The sequence below is a fragment of the Mustela erminea genome, chromosome 14, assembly GCF_009829155.1.
Source record: "Mustela erminea isolate mMusErm1 chromosome 14, mMusErm1.Pri, whole genome shotgun sequence".
NCBI lineage: Eukaryota > Metazoa > Chordata > Mammalia > Carnivora > Mustelidae > Mustela > Mustela erminea.
This window is the reverse complement of record NC_045627.1, coordinates 18,507,702-18,526,465: the sequence shown is the minus strand read 5'-3', so window position 1 is coordinate 18,526,465 and position 18,764 is coordinate 18,507,702. Positions and strand designations below refer to the sequence as shown.

General features: G+C 42.0%; 1 protein-coding gene across 2 annotated transcripts in view; it reads left to right on the top strand.

The window, feature by feature from the left end:
* The first annotated feature begins 878 nt into the window (after positions 1–878).
* The window catches only part of MINPP1 (multiple inositol-polyphosphate phosphatase 1), a 46,954-nt gene continuing 29,068 nt past the window's right edge, over positions 879–18,764 (top strand). The window contains exons 1-3 of one of the 2 annotated variants that reach the window (XM_032312631.1): positions 879–1,604; positions 4,328–4,525; positions 9,821–9,918. In XM_032312631.1, the coding sequence (XP_032168522.1) occupies positions 968–1,604; positions 4,328–4,525; positions 9,821–9,918 (933 nt within the window). In that variant the 5' untranslated portion in view covers positions 879–967. The remainder of the gene's footprint in view (positions 1,605–4,327; positions 4,526–9,820; positions 9,919–18,764) is intronic. The other variant, XM_032312632.1, reaches the window with a different exon arrangement.

Below are 18,764 nucleotides of genomic sequence, written 5' to 3'. Positions count from 1 at the left end.
GCATACAAAATTGTGCTCAAGCGGAGAAACCAAGGCATTGTTCAGATTTGTGATACTTTTTTCCTTGGATCAAAGAGTCTGAGCATCCATCCATGAAAACACGTAGCTTGTTGATCTGAGTCTGTAATTACACGGGAGCAGTTTCAGCTTGGAAGGATGGTAAGCAGAGAGCAGGTTTGCTCCACAGAGCAGATTGGCTCACACTTAATAATGCACCGATCACGGGCTATGAGTCAACATGCCAAGGGATCAGGGCTGTGCTGTCCCTACTCTGAAAGCCCCTGATGCCAACACGCACAGTCCTCCTGTGGTGCTGTGTCGCTGAGCGCAGCTCCACTGGCCCAGGCCCAGACACTACCAAAGGCTCGGGAACCGGATTTCCTGGAGAACAGAGCCTTTCTCCGGTTGTGGCCCGCCCGGCTGGACGCTCTGTTCAAACTCCAACCAGAGAACAGGTTTGGACCTCGGGAGGCAGGCTGGGGCAGAGGCCGGGGATCTGCTCTGCGAACAACAGCCTCAGGCGCCCGCAGGGTGGTTCAGAGAGCACGTTTTCCGCCCCGCAGGTGGAAAGGGCGTTACAGAGTGTCCTGTGTGGCCCGCCTCGGACACGCGGGCTCAGTCCCGCCCCAGGGCATTTCAAAGATCGGGGCAGTGGCTGAGTCAGTCCCGGAGGCGCCCGCCGCAAGGAAGCTCGCCCACGCGAGAGGCCCAGCCGACGCCAGGTCCGCTTCAGCCGCAAGTCTCCGAAGCTCCCCGGCGTTTTGCGCCGGTGCCACCGGAGCCGCAGGCAGGAGTCCCCGCGCGCCCCAGCGTTCCCGGTACTAACACCCGCATCTCGCCGCGCCGCGCAGTGAATCCTGGGGGCCCAGACCCAGCCGGAAGCACAGTCCGGGCCCTCCCCCTGCCCGCCGGAACCGGAAATCGCTGTCCCGGCGGGTACGTCGCCCTCCGCGGGCCGCGCCGCACCATGCTCCGCGGGCCGCAGCGCTTCATCAAGGTCTCGGTGGCGCCGGTCGCTGCCCTGGCTGTGGCGCTGTTCTCGTCGCTCTCGCGCTGCTCCCTCCTGGAGCCGGAGGACCCCGCGGTTTCGGCGCTCAGCCCCTACTTCGGTACCAAGACCCGCTACGAGGATGCCAACCCCGGGCTGCTGCCAGACCCCGAGGCGCCGCGGAGGGACCCCGAGCTGCTGGAGGACACCTGCACCCCCGTGCAGCTGGTGGCCCTCATCCGCCACGGCACCCGCTACCCTACGGCCAAGCAGATCCGCAAGCTGCGGCAGTTGCACGGGCTGCTGCAGGCCCGCGGGCCGGGCGACGGGCGCGCTGGCTCCGCGGGCGGCCGCGACCTGGGCGCCGCGCTGGCCGACTGGCCGCTGTGGTACGCGGACTGGATGGACGGGCAGCTGGTGGAGAAGGGGCGGCAGGACATGCGACAGCTGGCGCTGCGCCTAGCCTCCCTCTTCCCGGCTCTGTTTAGCCTCGAGAACTACGGCCGCCTGCAGCTGGTCACCAGCTCCAAGCACCGCTGCGTGGACAGCGGCGCTGCCTTCCTGCAGGGGCTGTGGCAGCACTACCACCCCGGCCTGCCGCCGCCCGACGTCGCAGGTGACAGCCTGGGGCCACCGGGGGCAGGGTGCGCTGGCTCGGTGTCCCCTCGCTCCCTCCGTCCCCAGGCCCCGGGTGCCCATCTCGTGTCGCGTGTTCAGGGCTGGGTTGTCTGTCTCCCTTGTCCCCACGCATATTCATCTGTCCGTTCATCAGGGATGCAGTGCACACCTTTCTGGGGCTGGACGCGCTAGCGGGCGTCGGCGGACCGGACAGGAGAGGAGACGGCCGGGCGCGGTTCTTCGTGTCCCGTTCCCAGACAGAATTGCCCCTTCTCCGAGCACCAGCCCTGCCTTTCCTCCCTTCCTGGCAGCTAGTGCCAGCACTTTCCTTCCTCGAGCTTTGTTTCTGAAAACTGTTTGGGTTTTTTTACTTACCGATTCTTTTTTTTTTTTTTTAATTACATTGGTTCTGGACCCGCATCTCATATTAGGAAGCGACTCTCAAACTCTCTTGACTGCTGTGCTTTTTTCCCTCTGTTTTGATCTTGTATATACTGTAGACTTAACCCTCCCTGTCGCTGTGGTTCAGGGTCATACTCAGTACTTGTCTGATTTATCCCATTACTTTTGCGGAACTGGCGAGATCATCTCATGGGGCCCTGGTATTCCCTGGTATTCCACAGGTGAAGAAGCTGAGCCCAAGAATGCCTTGTTCATTGTCCTTGGTTCATCTGCGGACCAGAGTCAGGCCTGGAATCCGTGCCAACCCTCCCCAAAAAAGTTTAGTTGTCACAGATACTAATAATAACTGATACTTAACGCCTGCTTTATGGCTTTGTGCCAGGCATGCCTGGCATTTATTTCACTAATCCTTACAAAAGCCCTCTATTTTCCCTCTACCTAACAGATGAGGGAATTGAGCCACAGAAACACTAGTCTGCCTGTTTTTGCATGGCTAGGTATGGACCCAGGAAATCTGATTTGGAGCTTGGTCTCTTAACCCGTGTACACTACAGTCCATTTGTCCTGTAACTAGGAGTAAGGATGAAAGCATATAACATGTTTGTGCTGGAGGGATGAGCAAGGGTTAGTATTTTGTTGGCCAGTTTTTAGGTCAGAGATGACATGAGACATTGTTTAGCTTTAAACCCAAGTGAAAAATAAATTAGACTAGTTTGTCATTTTTCCAGTAGCATTTTCTCTTAACACAGTTCAGCCATCTCCAAGAAGTCATTCTTTTGATTGTGTGTCATGTTGCTGCTATGTGGGTAGTTATCTTGGCTGACTTGTTTACTCACTTGTTGAATTGTGCTTTTTAGTGATTAATATAGAGAAATTCCCCACAAATCTGTTAAATTCAGTCAACATGCAAAGCAGAATATATTTCGCTCTGGCACAGTGTATATAGTGTACACCGAAAAGGGGCTACTGGCCCTGCTGGGATGAAGTCTTAGAGATTGAACCCCTTGCCTAGCTACTTCATTATGATCTCTGTAGTGTGTGTATGTGTATATATATGTGTGTGTGTGTGTGTGTATATATATATATATATATGGAGAGGGAGAGAGAGAGAGAGTAAGTTGCCTGTTGTGTACATCTGGGTTTTCAGGGGAGTCCATTGAATTAGATTTTGTATTATAGCAATAGGACAATACCTTTGGTTCTGTTTAAAGAACAGCAGGAATGAGTTAATAGCAAGGACAAAGAATCCAGATCCACTTGGGAAATTGTATTTTGAGGCCACAGAAAAATAGGACAAAGGTCACTTATTTTCCAAGTCAGGATGTTTTACCAACTATAACCCAGTTGGCAGTGACATCGGGTAGAATTACCATTTCAGGAGATCCTGAATTAAACATGCAACATACACATAAATATGTTTTTTCAGACTCACATCCAGAGCAAAACGGTATGACTGATTTGATTTTCTCATTTTGTAGAGAGTAGTGGTATTCTTTGTGTTCTTTTCGTAGTAAATTATTGGAGAAATGATGATTGAAATCGATGTGCTTTGAATTATGACTGAAAAAACAGGCACCCCCCCCCCAGTAGTCGAGGCATGATTGCAGATGCTTTTATAACACATATTTGCTGCCAAATTGGGAAAATAATGGAACTTAGGGATTCTAAACGGAAAACATCTGGGAGTTTTAGTTATAAAATAAACCAAAAGCACCAAGCACGATGAAATACAGAGGACCTGAAAGGATGTTTTGTGCTGTTGTCAGTAGTTTTTGTCCAAAGCACTCTTTTGTGAAGTAACACGGTGTTGGGAAAGTTCATACAGAAAATACACTATGTAGGCTTTGGCTTAGAGGAGAAAAACAGATTTGATCTGCTGAATTAGTTTCTCAACATTGTAGTTAGGAACATTGCTAGTTTTCAGTTTGCTTTCTCCAAGTTTTCTGTGCCTGACAGAAGTAGTACTTACAAACGCGTTTCTGCACTTATTAGGCTTTTCCTGTCTGATTATTTTTGTTTTCTTTCAGAAAATATTTATTTCAGCCACCTTTTTTTTTTCACCGTATAGTAATGCAGTAACATTTTATCTCTGATTCCCTGTTTCTTTAGTCTTTTCTAGGATATACTTTCTTGAATTACCGCCATTACAAATGGGGAATAATTTTGCCCTGTCTCTCTTGATCATTGTGCGCTAAAGACATGCCAGTAAATAAACAGGTTTTTAGTGTTCTTTTTCACACTTGAAACAAAATTTTTAGTAATTTGAGATTATCATTTATGTTGGTATATGTATAAACAAAATTTTTTTTTCTGTTTCAGACATGGAGTGTGGACCTCCAAGAATTAATGATAAATTAATGAGATTCTTTGATCATTGTGAGAAGTTTTTAACTGAAGTGGAAAAGAATGCTACAGCTCTTTATCATGTAGAAGCCTTCAAAACTGGACCAGAAATGCAGAACATTTTAAAAAAGGTTGCAGCTACTTTGCAGGTGCCAGTCAGCAATTTAAATGCAGGTAATGTGCCCATTATCTTTCATTCGAACTCTGAAATAATTTTAAATGGCTCTCAAACTCCGAAAATGAAAAAATATGGAAGGATATTGGCCCACGATTTATTTTACATTAAGAAAATAATACACTCTTGTCAAGAAAATGGTATCTATCATGTTTACTGTTTTGAGATTCATATACTTCTTTGAGCTTTATGTAAATTAATGTACACGATTTTTGCTATATCCTGGAATTTTTGGGAGGTTGGGGAACAGAGGTATATAAAGCTTTGACTGTAAGCATTATTTATATAAATTACATTTTTAAAAATTATTTCCTCAAAATGATAAAAGTGGAAAATTATATAAAATTCTTTAGCTGTTGAAGCTGTTCAGAAGTGTGTATGTGTTTATGTTTTGAGGAGGGATATTAGAAAGTAAAAAAAGCAAAGTAGTGTGGGCATTTTCTTTGAGGCCTTTAAGCCTAGAGATGCTAAAAAGAATGCGCATTTGTGTCTGTCAAAGGTGTTGCAGTAGATAGGCTGCCTGTTGCAATTTGTCATGCAGCCTTGTACACGGGGGAGTGCAGGGGGGCACTGTTAATAATTATGCTGGAGAAAGCAATGTCTACAATAGCCAAACTATGGAAAGAACCTAGATGTCCATCAACAGATGAATGGATAAAGAAGATGTGGTGTATATATATAATGGAATACTATGCAGCCATCTAAAGAAATGAAATCTTGGGGTGCCTGGGTGGCTCAGTGGGTTAAGCCTCTGCCTTCGGCTCAGGTCATGATCTCAGAGTCCTGGGATCGAGCCCCACATCAGTCTCTCTGCTCAGTGGGGAGCCTGCTTCCCCCCATCTCTCTCTGCCTGCCTCTCTGTCTGCTTGTGATCTCTGTCAAATAAAATAAAGTATTAAAAAAAAAAGAAATCTTGCCATTTGCAAGGACATGGATGGAACTAGAGAGTATTATGCTGGCGAAGTAAGTCAATCAGAGAAAGACAGTTACATGATCTCTCTGATATGAGGAATTTGAGAGGCGGCGGGGGGTTGTGGGGGGACAGGGAAGGGAAAAATGAAACAAGATGGGATCAGGAGGGAGACAAACTGTAAGAGACTCTTAATCTCACAAAACAAACTGAGGGTTGTTGAGGGGAGGGAGGATAGGGAGAGGGTGGTTGGGTTATGGACATTGGGAGGGTATGTGCTATGGTGAGTGCTGTGAAATGTGTAAGACTGATGAGTCACAGACCTGTACCCTTGGGGCAAATAATACATTATATGTTAATAAAAATAAATAAAAAAAATTATGCTGGGGAAGCAGGTGGAAAGCCAGGGCACATGTGCACCTGCCAATAGGAAACAAAGAAAAAATAATGGGATTTTTCTCTGATTTCTAAGAATTCATAATTCATATAGCAAATGTCGACAGCATACAAAGATTGGGGATTTCTTATATTGTGAATAAACTTCCAAAAGGCTAGAAGTTGGCGAAAATAATAGACTAGAATCACGGAGCTTGAATGCTTTATAAGCATCAAAAAAATGAAGATGCCTGTACTAGCATTTGAAATTGAATCTTTTTCTTTCCCCAAAGTGGCTAAACATTGTGGTCACCTCCAGAGCTTTAAAATTTATTTATTTTAGGGGCACCTGGCTAGCTCAATTGATAGGATATGTGACTCTTGATGTCAGTGCTATGAGTCCACGTTGGATATGGAGATTATGTAAAAATAAAAATTTAAAAAATGATTTTAGTGGCAAGTAATTTAAGCCTATAGATAATAATAAAGGCTGATACAATGAATGCATGTCGATATACCCACAACTCAGTTTTATCAAATTTCAGCATGCTGCAGTTAGTTTCTTTAGGGAATTGAAGTCCATCAGTCCCTCTCTGGAAGTTTTTTTCTCTTCTTTTCTTCCCAGCGGTAGTCATCATGAATTGAGCATTTAAATCACCCCATGCCAGTTTTTATGTTTCTGTACATAACTGGTACTTTTTTTGCAGGTTTTAAAACTTACATGAATGGTATTGAACTATGATTTCAGTCTGAAATTTGATTTTAATTCAACTTATTTTCTATTCTTAAAATTACTTTAAAAGATTTTATTTATTTATTTGAGAGAGGGCAAGACAAAGAGAGACCGCGCATGAGTAGGAGGAAGGGCAGAGGGAGCAGCGCAGTCCCTGCGGAGTGGGGAGCTCAGCACGGGGCTCGATCCTAGGACCCTGAGATCATGACCTGAGCCGAGGGCAGACGCTTAACCAGCTGAGCCACCCAGGCGTCCCTCAACTTTTTATTCTTTATTTAATGTGTGTGAGTTTAGTCTTACATTTTAACTTTATGTACTGAATTCATTTATGTAACTATACCAGTATCTAGCTATGCCTTCGGTTAGTAGGGGGTTAGACTGTTGGAGATTTTTTTAAAAATAGTTTTTAGTCTCAGATTATTTGTGTCTTACTGATGAGGTGACTGAGGGCAACTTCTTTTTGGAGGCAACATAAACATAGTGGTTAAAATCATGGGTTCTGGAATTGGACTGTTTGTATTTGAATTTTAACTCTGTTTTACTGTCAACTAACTCTGTGGTCTTTACAAGTTCATTATTAGCTCTAGGCCATAGTTTCTTTTTCTGTAAGTTGGGTATAGGAACTGTACCTTTCCTTTAGGATTATTCAAGGATTATGTGAAATTAATTAACGTGGAGCAATAGTACAATGCCTGGCAGAGTAATGGCTCAAAACTACTGTAGCTATTTAAATCCTTTTGTTTTTAACATAGAGGGGTGATAACATATGTATTTACTGTAACTCATTTTTACTTAGCAGTGTATCTGTCTTATGTAGATCTCTCTCGTTTTTTCGAATTCTGTGTGATTTCATAGGATATATAATTCAGATTCTAGGTCAATGATAGTTAAAAACTTATTTAACCCATCAGATTTTACTGGTGAAGGGGACTGGACCTAATACAGTGCAAATTTTTTTTTTGTAGGAAATCATTTTCCTACTGAGGTTTTTCTTAGTTTTTCACCCTTTCAAATGATGCTGCAGTAAACATTTTTATAATCTGGTTTTTGCCCTAGAGAATTTATAAAGTGAATAACTGGAGGTGGAATTGTTGGGTTTAGGACAATGAATATTTTATTTTTATTTTTATTTTTTTTAAGATTTTTATTTATTTATTTGACAAAGATCACAGTAGGGAGGCAGGCAGAGAGAGAGAGAGGAGGAAGCAGGCTCCCTGTGGAGCAGAGAGCCCGATGTGGGACTCGATCCCAGGACCCTGAGATCATGACCCGAGCCGAAGGAAGAGGCTTAACCCACTGAGCCACCCAGGCGCCTAGGACAATGAATATTTTACGCCTTGACACATACTTCCAGATTGCTCTCTGAAAGTGTAGAAATTATGTCAACAATATATGAGATCTCCCCCTTATCCAACAGTAGCTGTTGTTAGTTGTTTTGATTTTTGCCAGTTTGATTAATGAAAAATGGTATCTGGCTTTAATTTGTATTTCTTTGGTCACTTGTGAAGATGAGCATGTCTTCCTGGGTCTGCTAGCTACTTGCATTCCTTCTGGGGTTTGCCTCTTCCTTATCTTGTCCATTTCTATCAGATTATTTTTGTTTTTCTTGTTCTTAGAGACCCTTTATGTGTTACAGATTTATTAATTATATATCCTCTAATTTTGCTTGACAAAGGATAAATCCTTTGCCTATTGTATGTTCTCTATGTATGTATGTATGAACCTGTATGTAACAGGTTCTCTTCATTTATTGCTCACTTTTTAAGTTTATGGTGCCTTTGAACTCTTTTTGTCTGTTACATAGCCATGTCTCTGTCTTTCCATCGTGGCTGTTTGATGTTATATTTTGCCTAAGAATACTGTCTTACCCCAAGATTACTATATTTTCCTATGTCTTCCTTTATTTTACTTTAGTTTTTACTGTTTAAATCTCTGATCTATCTGAAATACCTTTGAGGTTCCAAAAGACCGGCCAGGAAGTCAGCATGGTCTTTGTAACACCTCGTGAAGAGTTCACACCTATTTTGCAGGTGGGATGATTGAGAGCAGAGAGACTGGAACCCCTTGCTCAGGATGATTAGTGGCAGAGTTAGGTCTCATAGCCTGTTGTTTTCTCAAGTGTTTTTTGGTGAAATTTTTCCGATAACTTCCTTCCAGTTAAAGAACAGACCATTAGGATCGACTTTCATAGTTTCAGAACTAGAACTTTGAGTGTGAGTAAGTCAGGTTCTTTTCATCAAGCATCCATGGTCCTTAGAAGTCACTACATTATATTAGGTATTAGGATTATTAACCCTTTTGTCTATTCAATCAAAGTTTGTAAATGCCTTTTGCGTGTGTTCTCAATTACATTCTTTTTGTACTATATACTGCCTTAGGGGAAGTTCTTTAAACTCAAACCTGGTTCCTTGGGAACGAGGAGAGACACTGAAGTTAAAAAGCAAAGTGCAGGGCAGCCCCACAGTGGCTCCCGTTCGCTCTGTAGCATTGAGCAGCGGCCCGTGCCTGTGACCAGACAGCACAGCCACCTCTTACAGCCAGGGACTTGGTGCCCCACCCTTCCCTTCAAAACCCAGGGCTATTTAAAGGTCATATAATCAGCTCATTCTCAGTGTAAAAATCCAGGTAACTTAACCTGACATCTGCCACCTCACTGAGCAACGAAAACTGAAAGACGGGTGCCATTAGCATGCTCTCTCTCTCCCGTGTGCGACTTTCCCCTCTTCGACTCTTTCCTTCTTGACCCTTGGTTTTCCCTCCCTCCTGACCTCCCATTTACTCTGCCCTCTCTCCACCTTTTGCAGTCCTCATCCGTTTTTGCATCGTCCTCTCTGTACTCCTGCCTCACAGAACGTTAAGCATTGTGTCCTTAAGAGTGCGGTTCAGCACAGGTAGTTTGTTATTCCTCATTTTCAAGATGGGTTAAACTCTGTTGGATTTGGTAGGCAAACATGCTCTTAACACATTACTCTTAAAACCAGAAAAAATGGTAACTTGTAGATACCAGTTAAATGTTTTAGTTTCATTGGACTGAAATTTCTACCTCCTCGTGGTTTCTTCCTGACAGTTCTAGTTCTGCCTGTTTGGGTGGTACAGAGTGGGTCTTCATTCTTCGATAATCTGGTAATCAGGAAAAGGCCGAATCATCTTTTTCTCTATGCTGAACCTATCCAGGTCCTTGGACTGTGCCGCACGTGGCATTCTGTAGCTATTTAGCCTCTGGAAGATTATGGAGAAGAGTGACTCACAGATTCTACCTTTCTTTTTTCCCCCCAGATTTAATTCAGGTAGCTTTTTTTACCTGTTCATTTGACCTGGCAATTAAAGGTGTTAAATCTCCTTGGTGTGATGTTTTTGACATAGATGACGCAAAGGTAAGTATTATTTTTGCGGTTTCTTTGCTATTTATTTATTTATTTATTGCATTGTTGTTGTTGTTACTTGAAACAGCTTTTCAAAAAATAAGTGGAGCAGGGAGCATGAACTGTCTTTGACAGACTTATAATTTTCCTTACTTAGGGAATGAATTGTTCAAATGGGGTCTACATGCTTACAGTTTGGGTTCAGAAAACTTTGGAAAACATTCTTCCGTGGTGATTTGATTTCCAGATCCACCCAGTTAAAACCCTGTTTTACCCTTCATGAGATTTTATTGCTAGAAGGGATTGTAGAGCTATTAAAATCCAAATTCTTTTTAAAGGAAGCCAGAGCTCAGAGAGGATAAATGGTTTTTCAAATACCTAACTTTTCTTTTTTAATAGTTTTTGTGATAAATTGAGCTCCATGTTCTACCCGATAATGGCAGTAAGCCCTCCACAGTTTCTCTCTGCCTGCTTTGTATGTTCTTTCTTCCCTCTTACTCATACTGCTTCTTTCAGACTCTAGAAAGAGAAGGCCAGACAGGCCTCAGCTGACTCTAAGTGAGGCAAATTCTGGTCATTTCTGGGATGTTGGGAGCCAGGAGGTAGGGTAGGAGAGTGTTCATTGTTTTTGTGAGCATTGAGGATGTCAGCATTGGATAGGATTCTGGTGTCTGTGTGGATCATTCAGGCATGTGGACTTGTGAAACTTCAGTCACCTCTCGCATACATATGAAATGTTCAGTATGCCCTGTGAAAATCAATTATTAACTTTAAAATTTAATATCAGGTTTTGAAAAGAAGCGTACTGTTTGCCAGATACTAGCAGGTTTTTAAGCCAAGAGCTAATGTACATTTGAGGATAAGCAAGTGCTTTATTTTGTTACTCAAAGACCAGAGTGACCACAACAGATTAAAGGTGGTTTTACGTGTTACCAGGCTCATGTGGGACTGGGGCTTAGCCATGTGATTGGAAGCAGAGGAGAGGACCCTCAGTGAATGACTCCTCTCAGACACTGAGCACCACTAATGGGTGTGATCTGTTTTCCTCTCTGTCTGCTTCTCTCCTCTAACTGTCCAAAACTCATCTCTTAGAAATTTCCTGACCATAAAATTAATAATTATGCCAGTATAAGTATAAACTGAAATTTAGGGTCACTATTCACATGGGTCAAAATACTGCCCTCCCTTTTTTCCTTCCCTACCCAGTTTGCTCGAGGGAAAAAAGTTGATAAACAGAAGTAACTGAATACTGTATAAATGTTTGGTGGGCATTGGCCAAGGGAAATTCACCTCTTAACAGAAGAGCAATTTCATTTGCCCCGGTTACTGCCCATGGTGGGATGTTTGGCACGTGCTCACCAGGCCCTGCTCTCTGCGCAGTTCCTTTTGTGAGAGCAGTATCCCTGGGGTCCCTTCCATGTACTGGCAGCTTCAGGTTTAAGTGCCAGCTGCTTTTCCATGCCGTGGACGCACACCTCCCATCGCAGCCAGCCACTACCTGTCCTGTTTGTCCTTGCGACACCTGCTGCTCTCCCTTCCTTTTCCTTATTTGGATCCTTCTCCTTGGAAACATTTTGCTCTTGCTTTTTGTGCATCTGTCTCTTCGGGAGGTAGTTTGACACATTCCAAAACCCTGGAAATCATGATCTACTTCCTTTGCCTTGATTCCCACACGTGTTAGAAGATGGAACTGTAGGGTTATGCAGGTACACCCCCTGAAGTTCTAAGATTCTGGACTACTTGACTTTCTCTTTCTCTCTTTCCCCTCCCCTTTTTTAGTGTTATCCTTTCGTCTCTTTATTATTGCCTGTGAAGAGGTTTTTTTTTCCTGCAACTTAATTTTGAAAATTTTCAAACTGACAGAAATCTTAAGAATGATAACAGTAAACACTCACATTTGTGAGTTGTTTACTTTTCTTTGCCACATTTGTTTTTCGTCATAGATAGGAGTTTCCTGTTGCTGCCATCATGAATTACCACAGACTTAGTGGCCTAAAACAATACAGATTTATTATCTTACAATTCTGGACGTCAGGCATTCAGAATGAATCTTACAGTGCTAAAATCAAGATGCAAGTAGTGTGTTCTTTGTGGAGCACACAAGAGGAAAATCTCCTTGCCTTTTCCAGTCTCTAGAAGCCCCCTGCATTTTTTTATTTTTTAAAAAAACAAACCTCTGCTTCTATGGTTATATCTCCTACTCTGTCCTTCCTAACGACTCCTTATAGGGATCTTTGTGATTACATTGGCACATGTATGTAGCCCAGAATAATTTTCTCATTTTAAGATCCTTCATCACACCTGCAAATTCCCTTTTATCATGAAAAAGAATACAGTCTTAGGTTCTAGGGATTAGGATGTGGACATCTTTGGGGAGCATTTATTCTTTCTGCCACATATATATGATCTTTTTTCTTTGCAGACTTCAAAGCACTTCTTCTTGAAATACTTGAGTATGTATCTAAAAAACAAGAACATTCTGCTACATAGACAAAGTATAATTGTTTTACGTATATATGTAATAGTGCAGCATTATCTAGTACATACGATACTGAACTTTTCACATTTGTCTTAATAAAGGTCTATTTAGACTTTTTTCCCCCCTTAAATTCAGGGTCTAATGAAGGGTCACTCATTGCATTTACTTGTCATGTCTTTTTAGTTTTCTTTAGAGAAGTACTGCAGCCTTTTGTCTTTTAGACATTGGCATTTTGCAGGCGTCTGGGCTTGCTTTTTTTTTCTTTTTTTGGCAGAATGTGTTTGTGTCCCATTTCCAACTTTTGATTAGGTAACATAGACTAAGGTTTAAGCGTTTTTGACAAGAATACTGTGTAAGTGATGTGTCTGCACTGAGGAATGCGTATCTTTTTGTCACATTATTGATTACGACATGTCTGATCATTTGGTTAAAGTGATTCCTGGCAGACTTCTCCATTGCAGAGGTGCTTTTTTACCTTTGTAAATAACTTCTTTATTTAATTGGCCATGATCTGAAAATTTGAAATACATGTTTATTAAGTTAATTGAATAAGAGCTTCCTTTTTATATATTAAAGAGCAAGTAAGTTTCTACATTTAAAAATACAAAGTTCTCTTTTGATTTATGTTTCCTGTGATTATTTTCTTTTTTAATGATTTGATAGAAAATAACTTCTGTCTCTGCTTAGAACTTTTCACTGTGAAATAGGTTTATATACTGAAGTATTTACAGATGAAATAACTTTACTTTAGATTTAAATTTACTTTAGAATAATCCAGGGGTGGGGTACCTGGGTGGCTCAGTTGTTAAGCGTCTGACTTTGGCTCAGGTCATGATTCCAGCATCCTGGGATCAAGCCCCATATCTAGCTCCCTGCTCAGCAGGGAGACTACTTCTCCCTCTCCAGCTCCCCTGGGCTTGTGTACTCTCTCTCGCCTCTCTCGCTATCGGTCATAAATAAATAAAATCTTAAAAAAAAAAGAATAATCCAGTAGGTGATGGTGGGAGATAACAAACAGGATTAGCCAAATGATGATTGTTACTGAAATTGGATGATGGATACACAGGGGTTCATTATATTACAGTTCCCTATTTTTCACATTTGAAATTGTTTATTAAAATATTTTTGAAGGGGCACCTGGGTGGCTCAGTGGGTTAAAGCCTCTGCCTTCAGCTCAGGTCACGATCCCAGGGTCCTGGGATCAAGCCCTGCATTGGGCTCTCTGCTCAGCGGGGATCCTGCTTCCCTTCCTTTCTCTCTCTGCCTGCCTCTCTGCCTACTTGTGATCTGTATCTGTCAATTAAATAAATAAAATCTTTAAAAAAAAATTTTTTTTTGAAAATTAAAAGTGAGTAGACATTTATTAAATTCTGAGAATCACAGAGATTATTGGATATCCAGAACCTTGTGAAATGCTGGACCATGGGTGCCTTCATAAAGCAAATCTTGTTTGGGTGCCTGCTCTCTGCTAGGCACATGGTTGGAATGGAAGATTCTAACATAACATAGGCATTGTCCCCTTTAAGGAGTGAAAGACACAAACCATTGGAAGGCAATAGGATGGCTGTAATTAGGTATAGGGATACATAAAGGAGAAAGTTGGTGTAATGGCAGTCAATCTTTATAGAAGAAATGACGCATGAACTAGGTACTTTTTTTTTATCTGGTTTTTATTCAACTTTGTTTTTATGCTAAGATTTTATTCTAGTGGAGAGAGAGAGTAAGCTGTGGAGGAGGGGCAGAGAGAGAAGCAAACTCCCTGTTGAGCAGGTAGCCCTGGGCGGGAGGGGTGGGGGGTGCTTCCCAGGACCTTGAGATCGTGAACTGAGGTGAAGGTAGGTGCTTCACTGACTGAGCCACCCAGATGCCTCTTTTCAACATTTTTAAAGATTTACCTATGATGATGCTATAGTTCACTTATTTTCATTGCTATATGGTATTCCATTATATGAATTAATCACTTTTACCTACCCCCCCAAGTCCATTGTCTTACTGGTAGACGTTAGGGCTATTAAGAACATTATCGTGTAGGTCCGTTGGGGTGTATGCAGACATATTTCTGAAGGTCTGGGTCTGTGGTAAAATTGCTGGATCACAGGTTATGTAGAACTTCAAATTTACTAGGTAATAATACCAAACTATTTTTGATGTCCCAGCTTATGTTTCTGTCTTTTCATATCTTTTTTTTTTTTTTTTTTAATGCTTTTGACTTTATTCTTTTAAATCTTTGGAATTCGTGGTAGTACGTTCATTTACTCAGCAGTTTTAATTCGGCTGACTGTTTTAGGTATATAGCAGTTTTCTTTTTCTTTTGTGTGTTTGTATAGATGCTGTGCTGGTTCCCCTTTTTAATTATTACTCATCTTTGCAGCAAGTTCAGCTTTTCTTCCTCCGTACCCGGCCAGTGGGGATGAACAGCTATTCAGAAAGGAGTAGTGTTCCTTCTGCTTCAGAGTTGCTTTCCTCTGAGATCCTCTGCACGTGCTTCCTGCTGACCTTGACCACCAGTCTGTCTCCTGGGAGCAGTATTACAGGCTGTGCAGGGAGGCTCCCCTCAGGCTTCATTCTGTGGCCTCCTGGTTTCAAGCTAAGAGGTGTTGATTGTGCTCCTCCTAGTGTTCCCTGTGCTTTGAGGATCTGTCTCTCTGGTTTTGTGAGATGTTTTGATTTTCAGTGCACTTGGGAGCCCTCCCTTGTTTATGACTGTGGTCTGGGGGATAAAGGTCTCCTAATCTCTATGACGAAGGCATTTGCATTTCTGTTTTTCATGCATTTTCTTTAGGGTGATTTTGAGAGAACAGAGAAGTATTATCCTTATTCCATCCTATTAAAACCCAAGGTTTTTTTATTTTCCAGTGAAGAACACTTGCGATTCTTTGTCATAAAATGTGATGTGTGTTTGGAGTAGTCTCATAGTTACTGATGTAGTTTTGAATGTTGGAGTGTTGGTGGGGTGAGGTCTGGAACGGACGGCTAAGAAAGAATTCTTGAGACATCTTTGGTGCAGAAAGGTGGTTTTATTAAAGCACGGGGACAGGTTCCATGGGCAGAAAAAGCTGCTGCCCCGTGATTGTGAGAAGCAACTGATTGTATACTTTGGGCTTGGGGGAAGTAAAGATGAGGGAGGCTTCGGAAGGATTTTCTCATGCTGAAGAGGACTCAGGAGAAACTGGAGGCCTTGCTGTTGTCAAACCGAGGTGATTGTTCCCTCTAGCAAGGCATTAACTGGGAGACAGTTGGGAGCTTCCTAGAGGAATGTTAATACTCTGCCCTATCCGAGTATTTGTCAGTGGGCTGCAGGTTATAAGGACATTTAATTTGAACTGTATTTCCTTCCGCTTTTGTTTCCCACATCAGTTATCATTACCAATTAAGGAAATTTATTTCTTGCTTACTGAAGCCTTCTATTTATTGTTTTTAAAATCAGGGATGTGTGCTGAATTTTTGTCACCCGGGAAGATGATTGTGGTTTTTATTTATTTATTTTTTTAATCTCCCAACATAGTAAACTATTGGTACATTTTCTAGTATTGAATCATCCTTGCATTCCTTCTTTCTTAAGATAAATTCTCTTACAGACTGCTTTTTCTTCTAGTTAGAGCTCACATTTCTTGTTTCCTCATGTATTTCTAGCAATTTTTAATTTACTGGACATTGTGAATATTACATTGTTGAATGCCTAAATTTTGTTGCCTTCCTTTATAGAGTTCTGAATTTTATTTTATTTTGCTGTTAGGTTACTTGTGGGTCACGTTGATCCCTTTGATGTTTATTTCTGAGTTTCATGCTCTGGATCTGACCTACAAAACTCAGAAACAAACCTTTATTTGTAAACATACCTTTACTGTTAAGTGTGACCCTTCTGGGGTCTATGTTGGATGTCCAGGTGTCTAGTGAAATTCTCCTATTTAGGCTCTTGGAACTTGAATATCTCCCAGCCTTGTGATAGTTCTGGAATTCAGCTTATAATTCTCACAACACTGAGCAACAGAGTCAAGAGGACCCCCAGATTTCTGGAGCGGTTTTTTGTGTAGCTTCTTCCTTTCTGATACTCTGTCCTGCTAATTCCAGCCCCTTAAGACTGCGTTCTGACTCCTCTCCTCAGCAGGACTGCATGATTCTGCCTGACATCCCTTCCCCTCACTACCCCTCCAACCTCCGCAGGCCACAGTTTCAAAGTGCCTCCAGACAGAAACCTGGGCATTTGTAGGGTGTGCTTTGTTTTTCTCCTCTCCGTGATCACAGTTCAGTGCTAAATACTCAATGACTGAAAACATTCGTTTTACATATCTTGTCCTGTTTTCTACTTGTGTATGACCGGGCATGCCTGGTGTTACTCCATCATGACAGATGATACCTTCTTTCAGTAGACTGCTGAATTTTTTTTGGCAATTTCATTAAATTGTTTAAATGAATTAAGCATTCATTAAATTGTGTTTGTAGTGAGGTTGTTTATGGCCATGGCTCTCATCTGTGAGTGGTACTGCTGGCCCGGCCCTATTCCTTTTCCTGGCTGGGGGGTTAGAACACAAGGCGGGGATTTCTTTGTACACCAGTGACTAAGAGCCATAGTTGAGAGCACAGGAATTGCAATGCAGCGGTCTGAAGTTTTCCTGGCCCTTTTCTCTGTGCTTTCTTTGTTCAGTTTTGGGTACAGCTTCTATTGTGCTCCTAAAATGAGTTGAGAAGCTTTCTGACGTAAGAAAAATGTTAAGGTTCAAAGTCGGCAGCCAAGAAAGTATTCTTGTGACGTCTTTGGTGCAAAAAGGTGATGTTATTAAAGCACGGGGACAGGACCCGTGGGCAGAAAGAGCTGTACTGGGGTCATGAGGAGTGGCCTATTACATACTTTCAAGTTGGGAGGGAGTTAGGGATGGCGTGAATCTCTAAGGAATTTTGGAAGCAAGGTTTCCAAGACCTTGAGGGGGCTAGCTGTTGTTGCGAAAAGGTCATTTATTACCGTCTAATAAAACCTGAGTCACGAGACCCTTCAGATGTGTATCGGTCGGCACTATGTTTGGGGGTGGGTGATTGCCAACATGTATCTTGGGGGGTTTAGAGATAAAGAAAATTTCCGAAGGAATTTTTATATGTTAAAGTAGACTTACAAGATCCTGGAGGTCAGGTTAATATTGCCTGTTGCTCTCAGCAAAGTGTCAACATCCAGGCAGCTGAGTCTCCAGAGGAAGGTCACTCTCTGCCTGTTTGAAGAACTTGTCTGTGGGCTCTAAGTAGTGAGGAAATTCAATCATTTTTTTCTGCCTGTGTTTCCCACATCACTTTCCATCCTTTCCTGTACCCCGGAATAACTTAATTATTAGGAACTAACTCTTCTTGAAGGTTTGGTAGAACTCCTACTTTAAACCAAATATGCCTGGTCTCTTTCAGATAGACTTTTATCTCTAGTTATTTTGTATAGTCAGATTTTTCTGTGTCAATTTGGCTAATATATATTTTCCTAGAAAAACTGCTTATTCCATTTACATTTTCAGATCTTTTTGAGATAACATTTCAATAGCATGCATATGTGAATTTTAAAAAATCCTCAGGCATATCTCCTTTTTCATTTCTGATACTGTTTTATTTCTTGGATTTGGCAGAACTTTAATTCTTTTAATTTTAATTCTTTCATTTAAAAAATTTTTACTTTGTCCCTTTTGCTAAGTTCTTGATTTAGTTGCTTCTTTATTGTATGGTTAGTTTTGTTTTTGGTATATGGCTCTTTGCTCTTAAATTTACTATGGCTTGCACTTAGTTTCTCTAGGGGCTTTTTTGGGGAAAAATAACAATTACTGCAGTCTTCTCTTGTACCCATTAAAAAAAAAAAGATTTTATTTATTTATTTGACAGAGAGAGGGACAAGTAGGCAGAGAGAAGTGGGGGTGGGGAGCAGGCTCCCTGCTGAGCAGAGAGCCTGAGGTGGGACTTGATCCCAGGACCCTGAGATCCTGACCTGAGCCGAAGGCAGAGGTTTAACCCACTGAGCCACCCAGCGGTGCTGTACCTATTTTTATTTTTAGGTAAGCTCTACACCCAGTGTGGGGCTTGAACTCTCCCCTCCCCTCCCCCAAGATCAATAGTCACAGCCAGGAGCCCAACTTGTATCTTTTTCCAGGGCATGTTTTAGTCCCCTGGTTTTGGTGTTTATCTGATCATATGATACATGAATACAAAGTTTAACATTCAGAGAAAGTCTGCCTTAATCACCAGTTGTAATTCAAGAGGCTCCACAGAGATCAGTCCCTGCTGTCTATTCAGTGTGTACCTTTTAACCCTTTTCAGTGCTGCTATTTATAATCTATATCACTCTTCTTTTTTTTTTTTTTTAAAGATTTTATTTATTTATTTGACAGAGAGAGAGATCACAAGTAAGCAAAGA